Source organism: Dipodomys merriami, unplaced genomic scaffold (genome assembly GCF_024711535.1).
Source record: "Dipodomys merriami isolate MVZ:Mamm:240054 unplaced genomic scaffold, mDipMer1.0.p SCAF_14, whole genome shotgun sequence".
Classification (NCBI taxonomy): domain Eukaryota; kingdom Metazoa; phylum Chordata; class Mammalia; order Rodentia; family Heteromyidae; genus Dipodomys; species Dipodomys merriami.
The window spans coordinates 19,517,102-19,526,602 of record NW_027202715.1 but is presented as its reverse complement, the minus strand read 5'-3'; the positions used below and the strand labels follow the sequence as shown (position 1 = coordinate 19,526,602).

At 51.4% G+C, this 9,501-nt stretch overlaps 1 protein-coding gene across 1 annotated transcript; it reads right to left on the bottom strand.

The window, feature by feature from the left end:
* Positions 1-545: 545 nt before the first annotated feature.
* Positions 546-1,187, bottom strand: Neurog3 (neurogenin 3). Its single transcript, XM_070020424.1, has one exon. It carries the CDS (start codon positions 1,185-1,187, stop codon positions 546-548), a length of 642 nt encoding a protein of 213 aa, XP_069876525.1.
* Positions 1,188-9,501: the final 8,314 nt, after the last annotated feature.

The following is a 9,501-nucleotide window of genomic DNA, read 5'->3' as shown; positions in this document are numbered from 1 at the left end:
CACCGGGCGGGCGCAGAGCAGAGCGCAGGGGAGCTCGGGGGATGGCTCCTCCCTGTCCATGAATGCTTTCCCAGTTCGCAGCCTGCTCTCCAAGAGTGCAATGGCTCGGAAAAGTGCAGGAGGAGAAGGTGGAGGAGCACCTTCGTGGATTAAGGCAGAACGGAGTGGCTGGAAACCCTGGATTTGCTATGAATAGCAGTGTCTTTGGGGGCGGAGCGGAGGAACAAGCCCTAGGACCAAACATTGGATATCATCTCCTTGGGGGAGGAGTGGCGAGAGACAGACTCAAAGACAAAATGAGAGTAGGGTGACAGGAAACTGGACATCTCCAGTGGGGTGGCTCGTCATCTTTGGGTGAGATTTTGGGGGGTGGTTTCGGGGAGGAGCCTTAAATATGCACACTCTGCAATGCCAAGAGTTTTGTGAGAGGGACACGAGTCCTCGGGGCGCCTGGACGGTCTGTGGGCATCTGCCAGTGAGGTGCAGAAAGTTTTAACTTCCTCCCTCTCTTTCGGCACCCAATGGCCCAGAGATCTACTAGCCCATCACAAGAAGTCAGAGAAAGCCAGGGCGCCAGGGTGGGAATAGCTCGGGGAGGTGGGCCCCCGAAGCCCAGGGCGCTCCTCCAGAGAAGCGATGGGACTCAGGCTTCCAGCCTGGGAAACTGGGGAGTAGAGGGAACTCCAGTCTCCCGGGGAGCCGTCATCAGGGGTGCTTAGCTCCGCAGAGGGCTCTGACCCATAGAAGCTGTGATCCGCTATGCGCAGCGTCTGAGTCAGGGCCCAGATGTAGTTGTGGGCGAAGCGCAGTGTCTCTATCTTGGTGAGCTTCGCGTCGTCGGGGAAGGTGGGCAGGACGCCGCGCAGCGCGTCGAGGGCCGAGTTGAGGTTGTGCATGCGATTGCGCTCGCGGTCGTTGGCCTTCTTGCGTCGGCTCCGTCGCTGCTTGCTCAGCGCCAACTCGCTCTTGGGTCGGCTTCGTCCTCCGCGCCGCGCGCGGAGCTTCCTCGCGGCCCCTCGACAGCTGCCGCCTTCTGCTTCCCCGCCGCCGCCCCTCAATGGGCGAGTCGCGGGGCTAGATGCATCGGACCCGGCACCGGGGACTTCGTTATCTGAGGCTCCCGGGAGGGGCTGCTCGATCTTGTGCGTCATTTGGATAGGGGGTACACCCAAGGGATGAGGGGCCATCCTGCGGCGGGGAGGGAGGGAAGAATGGTAAGATGTGGATCAGTCATCTGCAGTAGTCCCTGATTCTGAGGCCAAGTGGAGAGACTCAACCCCAACGACACCATCGAGCAAGAGCCACCCCGCTCCAGATCATAGGTGCCCACTGTCTTCCGTGTATCCCTCGGCCACCTCCAAGTGTTACCTAGTTCTCCAAGCGCAAAGGAAAGGCGAGCAGCGGGCTCCGGGGAGCAGAGGGGAGCTGAGTTAGTCAGCTCCGCCGTCCCAAGTTCTGCTGAGTCGCCGGCGCCCCCGCCTGGGGGCAGTGACTCCAGTTCCAAGGGAGAAGAGAAGCGCAAAGGGTGTCCGGAGGGGAGGGGAGGGGGGCTTCCCTGTGGCTCTCTGGGCGACGTGCTTAAGACCGCGGGGATTTCTTGAGCCACAAGTCGTGTGCCCCTTTGGCACGCTTTATCTGCTCGGGCCGGGCCTGGAGCGTGCCTGCCGGGCTGCTGCCCGAGCCACTGGCCAATCAGCGCTGGGGCCCGGGGGCCGCGCCACGCGAGCCTGCTCCTCCCCCGCGGGGCACAGCTGGATTCCGGACAAAGAACGGGGTCGGGGGAGGGGAGTGCCGCTCTGTTTGCTCTCTCCCCGCGGGCTCGGTCCCAGCAACTCTCAGTTCCTCAAAGAACTTCCTTTGGCTCCGACCTGGCCTGGCCAGACCGAACCGCTTGTCTCTTCCCTCCTTCCCTCGCGTCTGCCCAGACCCTCTCCTGGTAGCTTGAAGGGAGCTTTGGGGAGCTTGTGGGGGACGCTAGCCCTAGAGAATGTAGTCGTGGAGAGGAAGGAGGCTTCCTCCAAATCAGCCGTCAAGCGTCAAGCTAGTGGCAGAGGCGGATCAAAGAGCCAGGGGTCCTGAGGGTAGCCTGAAAAGGGGGGAGGTCCACTAGTTCGGATTGCCAATATATTGGTCAGATTAAGCAATACGTGGAGAGTCGACAGACTCTTATCTGGAAAGGGAAGGCAGAGGAGACCGGAGGAGAGAGATCCTGCTTGAGTCCCTTCTATTCAGAAACCTTTTCCAACAGGTGTTCACTTCCCAGACAGGCGCTTAAAGTCCTACCCTATTCCCACCCAAATGAGAGTGGCTGGGGACTTTGCTCTACCGCGGTTCTCGGATAGTATCCTAGCGTTGAGACGGGGGCCTGGGTGGGCAGATCTGGGAGGTGTGAGGAGGTCAGGAGAAGGGCCGAAGTTAACCTGGGTTAAGTCTGTTGAACCCCTACGGTGTGTTAGCACTGCACGCAGGGGTGCAGGGGTCGGATCTGTTCTCCCCTGTCCCCCCCAACCTTGATTCTTTTCTTGTCCAATCACAAGCAGGAAAGGGGGGGTCCACGATCATTCAAGAATTGCTGGCAGGTACAAGGGAGGATTCTCCAAGACCTCTAATTTGCCCCTGTTGGCACAGACTGGAAATGTTTCCAAAAGTGAAGCTGAAAAAAAATCTATTCTCTTTTCGTCTGCCGTCCCTCCCCCTAATCCCCGCCTCAGACACCCCGTGGTCTTCTGCTTCCGGTCACTCAGGGTGAGGGGTTGTGGCTTCCGCTGCTCTCTCTTGTCTGGGATGTGTCGGGGCAGGAAGCCAGGCTGGGAGGTAAGGATCTTTAAGCAGTAACGTCTCCATTTTCTAGCAGGTCCAAAGGGAGCGACCATGTCAACCCGGGGAATGACTGGCTGGGGTGAGGGGATGAAAGGGGATGGGAGGGGATAAAAGGGATGAGAGGTATGAGGTCTGCTGCTCTGCTGTAGCAATGGCCTCTCCCTGAGCAGAATGCTTGGGAGGTGAAATTCTCTTCTGGGCTGAGGGTGCTAGGCTTGAGAAGCAGGGAGGGGGGGCTCCTGTGATTGAGTGGAGGTGGGGACCATGCACGTTTATGAATGGGGGTGCTGTCCTGTGGATTCCAGCTGCTCTGATCTAGGCAGAGAGCACTTTCCTGGCCGAGGAGAAATTAAGTTAGGTCAAGGTCAGGATCAGCCAAAACCTTCCTGTGCACATAGCTCTTGATCTTATTTGGTTCTAGTTCTTCTCATAGGTCATGACTTACTTCAAGCTTGCTTCTAATCCTGAGACCCACTTTACAGATGGAGAAGTCAAGGCCCAGAGAGGGAAAGTGACTCATCCAAAATCACACAAGTTCTATCAGAGTCATAGGGTATTCAACCTCCATCTCTCTTTGTCCTAGATCTCTCCCCTCCCCCTGCACTGACTGCCTCTTCCTTGACTTGAGGGGAAAACTGGAGACCTCAAAATGCAGAAAACAGAGGGAATCTGTGGGAAATAACCTGATCAGAATTAGAAATTAGAGTATTAGAATTAGAAATTAGAATTAGAGTAGTGGCTGCTTTCCCAGGTTCACTCTTACTATTTTTCTGTTCCATACCTCAACCTTGCTTGATTTATAAACTCATAAATTAGGAAGTGGGAAAGCAATCTGAAAACATGCTTCCTCAGTATCATGGGACCCAGCCAGCTCCGTGGAGGGAGACCCCACCAGGATGGACCCCCCCTCTGTTGTGGTACCCTAGAGGCCTAAAGAACAGGCCCCCTCTATCTGGCCGTAGGCTTTAGATGGGGGCGCAACTTGTCCTGGCTGGGCCTTAGCCTGAGAGGCTAATGGATATTAGTTACACTGCAGGGCGACCCTCCTGTGCCAAGACATTCTGAGGGTTCTTTCCAAAATGTCTTGATCTATAGAGAATTCTGTTCCCGCTGGGAATTCTTACCCAGACTCCTCAACACCATTCTGCCTCGGGAGCCTCCAAGGCTTTCAACTGTCAATACCTGCTTTGCGCAAAAAGCAGTCAGGGTGAGGAGCGCGCATCCGTCAGGGGTGGAAATCCTTGGGCTATGTAAGGACGCGCACCCCTGCTTTTCATTTGGTCAGAAGGCTGGGTTAGGTTACTAGGAGTCTCAGAGATTTAAAGATCAAGGATTTCTACCCTCCCTCTTAAGCTGCTGGGGACGCACACACCCCTCTCCAAAGTTAATTCCTGTGCTTTTGGCGGCGGAGGCGCAGGCGGTGAGTGCCCATTGCGCGTCAGCTGTGGTTGTCAAACAGTTCTTCCCATCCCGAGCAGGGCCTGCTTCGAACAGTCCAGAGTCATCCACCGCTTCTGAGGCCTTTGGGAACCCCTCTGCCCTGACCTTAGGAGACCTAGGTTTGCCTGGAGGCCGAGGCGATTCAGGAAAGAAATGACAGTGAGAAGTGTAAAGACCGCGGGCAGATTGGAAAAGAAGGAAGGCGTGGGCTGGTCCTACCGCCTTCCGATGGCTGGGGGGAAATCCTAGCATTGCCTGGGGGCCCTTTGAGAATACAGCAATGAGGGGGGGACTTGGGGAACTGAATAGCTAATGGCTTGCCAGAGGAGGGGGCTTCTTTCTCTCGCCTTCGCTTCGGCACTGAAAGAGGGGAAGACAAAAATCTGGCGAGCGAGCTGCTGAGGCCGGGACTGGCCACTTCAAACAGCCCTTCAAACAAAAGGAGACGACGAAAAGAAAGCCCCACCTGTCTCCAGTGTTTGCTAAAATAATAATAAATAGATTTCGTTTAATAAATAATTACAAGAGATTGTAAAGTGGAGTGCTTTGGACAACATCTACGGTGGGAGTCGGCGCAGCCAGCCGTCACCTGCTCCCAAGGCGGACAACTTTATTGTTAAGCCACCCCCCAACTAGTTCGCCTCAGATAAACTCTCCCTGGTTTTCACAATGACTGTTTACTCATAGTTAGCACAATATTACCTTTGCCGTGATAAACCCGGAGGGGGGGAGACCTGGCCCCTAGCCCCTGGGCACACCTGTCCCAGAAGCTGACACACGGATTTGGCACCAAGCAGGCCTCCCACCCGGGGGCCCTGCCCCCGTGTACATTGGCCCAATTGCCACTCATTTATAACAGGTTGGCTGCAAGGCCTATCTCGGTCCTATTTGCCTTCTTTTATTGAAAGCATATGGTTTCCAGGGGCTCACTAGCCCCATATTTCATCTGCCAGGAGCTGGGGCGCTTCCGCTGGTTGGTGCTGCCCAACGCGCTGCTCCCCACCCAACGGCTGCTTTGCCAGCTGAAGGGATGGTGGAGGCTGGGTGGGGAGAGATAAGACAGGCTTCTCACAGGCTTTGAGAGACGAGCCATTCCCTCAGTGATTCCCCCCTCCCCAGGCCCTGGGACCCCGCGCGCTCTTGAATGGATGTTGGTTCCTTTTCTTGGGTAGGTGAGAGGGCGCCATATGCTACCCCCCTGAGCGTACGCGGGAGCTCGGGCCCGGGGAGTCCTAGAACAAAGGGAGGAGAGGGCCAGGACACTCAGGAGCACCCGAGGTCTTTATTCCAGATCCCCCTCCCTGACTAGGGCCGCCTTCCCCCCCGCCCCTGGGCGTCCGCAGCAGCTCGGCGCGCACTGCTTGGAAACAAAGTGCCCGCATTATTGCTACTGCCGCAGGCGGAGACCCTGAATGCGTGAAAAGGTACATTGCGCATCAAGACACCTGTTGAAAGGACGCCTCTTCTCAGCGCTTCTCTGCTCTCTGCACTGGGTCCTGAGCTGCAGAGGGAGGTGGGAGGGTGGGAGGAGGGAGAGATACTGTGATTTGTGGCGACATATGTTGAGCAGATCGGTGTGCACTCATCACAGGGACACACACCCCGCGAGAAGGAGCAGCTGCTGTCCTCACCTTCTTCCCACATAATACCTGGGCCAGGCGCTTTGGCCTCCCCTTTTGAGACTCCAGATCTCCCCACCCCTCTGTTTTCCACCCCTCACTCTCTGCCCTAATCTTGGCAATTTAACTGTACGACTTTATTGTCAAATTTAGCAGATGCCCATTTGTTCCCAGTGCCTGACCCCAAACACACAGACACACATACAGACACACACATACAGACACATACACACAAGCAAACATCCACAGAAAATGCCACGGATGTCACAGATGCGGAGTGCAAAATGCCCATATGTCCAGATCAGTGCTCTCCTGGGCTGGGGAAACAAACAGGCTGTGTGATGTTTTTCCCCCTCCCCAGAAAGAAAGAAACAACAGAAGCTGGAGAGGTTGGGGAGGCCACCTCCAGGCTTCTGTGACAGTGAGCTCGCCCTTTGACACAGGGGGAGGGAGGGGAGGGATGCACTGTAGGGCGCTCCAAGCCAGAAGAGCTTGGCTGGGAGTGCAGAGCGCTGAACTAAGGTGCCCAAGAAAAGGGTCCCTGGGCGCAGTGGAGAGGACTCCATCTGAATTGTGGTAGCACGGGTCTACCTGGGTGCACTGGGAGCTATGCCACATACATGGACCCAGAGTTACTTTGTCACACATCTGCCTTCTTGTGTCTTTGGAGAAATGAGTATGTTTAAAGACCCTGGTTTCTGTGATAAAACATGGTGGGAAGAGCACTAGATCTCTCTCTCTCTCTCTCTCTCTCTCTCTCTCTCTCTCTCTCTCTCTCTCTCTCTCTCTCTCTCTCTCTCTCTCTCTCTGTGCCTAGCTCTACTGCTATCCCTGTGCTACTGTGAGCAAATTATTTAAACATGGTTGGCCTCAGTTTCCCATCTATTCAAGAAGAAAGCTGTGAGGAAATCCTTCCTGATTTCCTTTTCAAGTCTCCAAAATTTGGACGTCATGAACATCAGTGGGCTCCCACTGTAAATGCAACTGATCCTTTCCCCCATGCGCACTGTTTCCTGAACCTGGTCAATGAGTCTTTTATCAGGAGTTCCAGGGCTGGGGTAAGGGCCACAGTGGGAAAGACACTGGGGTTTAGAAAGTCACTCTCTGTCCCCTCTGTCCTTCAGTCTTTGGATCAATGTGACTCTGGGTGACTTTAATTTTTAAAATAGGTAGTCCCATTTTATTTTATTTTATTGCAGTATTGGGATTCAACTTAGAGCTTTGTACATCTTAGGCAAGTACCTTACCTCTTAAGTCCCCTCTTCTGCCCTTTTTCATTTTGCTTATTTTTGGATAGGATTTCATGCTTTTGCCCAGGCTAGCTTTGAACCATGATGCTCCTTCCTCCACCTCCAAGTAGCTGATATTACAGGCATTTACCACTATACTCAACCCCTAATTTTTTTTATTTTTATGTAGTTTATTGGAAAGCTATTATGGGAGTCAGGTGCCAGTGGCCCATACCTGTAATCTAAGCTTCTCAGGAGAAAGAGGTCTGCAGGATTGCAGTTCAAGGCTAACTGGCAGGAAAAACATCAATAGACTCCATCTTAAAAAGTAATCAGAGCTGGCTGCCAGTGGCTCACACCTACAATCCTAACTACTCAGGAGGCTGAGATCTGAGAATTGTGGTTCAAAGCCAGCTGGGGCAAGAAAATCCGTGAGACTCTTATCTCCAATAAACCACTAGAAAACTGGAAGTGGCGCTGTGGCTCAAGTTAGTGGTAGAGCGCTTGCCTTGAGCTGAAGAGCACAGGGACAGCGCCTAAACCCAGAGTTCAAACCCCACGACCAACCAAAAAAAAAAAAAAAGTAATCAGTATAAGCGTATATATATATATATATATATATATATATATATATATATATGCACACACACTATTTTTAGTTACTAATTATGCCTCAATAAATTTGGGGGAAAACTACATTAAAAACAAAAACAAAAACTAATCAGTAAAAGCAGAGCTGGAGGCATGTCTTAAGTGGTAGCACACCAGCTTAACAAACACTAGGCCCCGAGTTCAAATCCCAGCATTGCCAAAAGAAAAGAAAGAAAGCCATGTGGTAACACCCTTCAAAATGTGTTAGATATTCAGAATTTCTAACATGTTATGCTCAATATAAAACATATGCAATGTATGGTTTACAAATTATAAATGTACTTTTAAACCTAATATAAACCAGGTAGGATTTTTAAAAATTTTTATTGTCAAGGTGATGTACAGACAGGTTACAGTTACATAAGTAAGGTAGTGATTATATGTCTTGTCTAACTTGTTACCCTTTCCCTCATTTTTCTCCCTTTTTCCCTCTTTCCCCCCTGAAAAAAATTCAGGTGGGATTTTGAGCTAGGTAGCCATATGTCATTTTGGATACCTAGCAGCTGTGTGTAACCTTGGCCTATTGGCTCAACCCTTCTGAAGGTGTCTTAATTTTCTGTAAAAGGGGATAACAGTACCTGCTTCACACAGCTCAAATGATTCTAATTCCTATAATATAATTAGCAGTAGCATGTAATAAGTGCTCAGTCATTTCTGAATAAATATGATGCATAAGTATAAAATATATCTCCGGCCAGGTGTCAGTAGCTCACATCTGTAATCCTAGCTAATCAGGAGGCTGAGATCTGAAAATCTTAGTTCAAAGCTAGCCTAGGCAGGAAAGTTCAGGAGACTCTTATCTCCAATTGATCACCAACAACCTGGAAGTGGAGCTGTGGCTCAAGTAGTAGAGTATTATTCTTGAGCACAAAAGCTCAGGGGCACTCCCTAGACATTGAGTTCAAGCCCCCAGTACTAACACAAAACCAAAAACAAACCATGTCTCCAAAGAGATGTGTATCCAGGGAGCAAAGATAATGTAAATAGAAGTAACTAGAAGTTCTAATACATGGTCTTTCTTGCACCACTCCCTCCACCAACCTACTTTGGAGTCTATAAATGCTATAAACAGCATCACTACTTTGGCTGGCATAGTCTTCATCAAATGAGGCAGGCAGCTTGCTTAAGGATCAGCATCTTATTAAGTTAGGAGGGATGACTTACCCATTCATTGGTACTTGTGGAGTGGGGATAATAAGTCTGATCCCAAGTCTATATTCCATCTACTGAAATCCTTCTGATCTCAGCTTCCTGAGAACCATGGGACTGATGTATATATTGGTCTGTCATGGGCTTGAACTCAGGACCTGGGCCCTGGGCGCTGTCCCTGAGCTTTCCCCTCTCCCCTATTCAAGGCTAGCACTCTTTGAGCCACTTTGAGCCACAGCACCACTTGTGGTTTTCTGGTGGTTAATTGGAGATTAGTGAGGGATTGACCTTTCTTTCTCCTCCACTTTCCTAACAATCAGAGTCTCACAAACTTTCCTGCCTGGACTGGCTTTGAACCACTATCCTCAGATCTCAGCCTCCTAAGTAGCTAGGATTACAGGTGTGAGCCACAAGCCTCCTGGCAATTCTTTTTTTTAAAGAGGTGTGTCAAGGCTTTGACTGAATGAAAATCTTTACATAAAAATCAAGACAAAATAAACATTGAAGTCTTTAGCAAAAACTTACTGAAATGGGCTAGGCAATGTGGTCAGTGGTAGAGTAGAACAGTATTTTTGTTAAGAGCTCAGAGCCTA

Coding starts and splice junctions, on each gene's coding strand:
- Neurog3 (XM_070020424.1), bottom strand. CDS start 1,187: ATGGCCCCTCATCCCTTGGGTGTACCCCCTATCCAAATGACGCACAAG.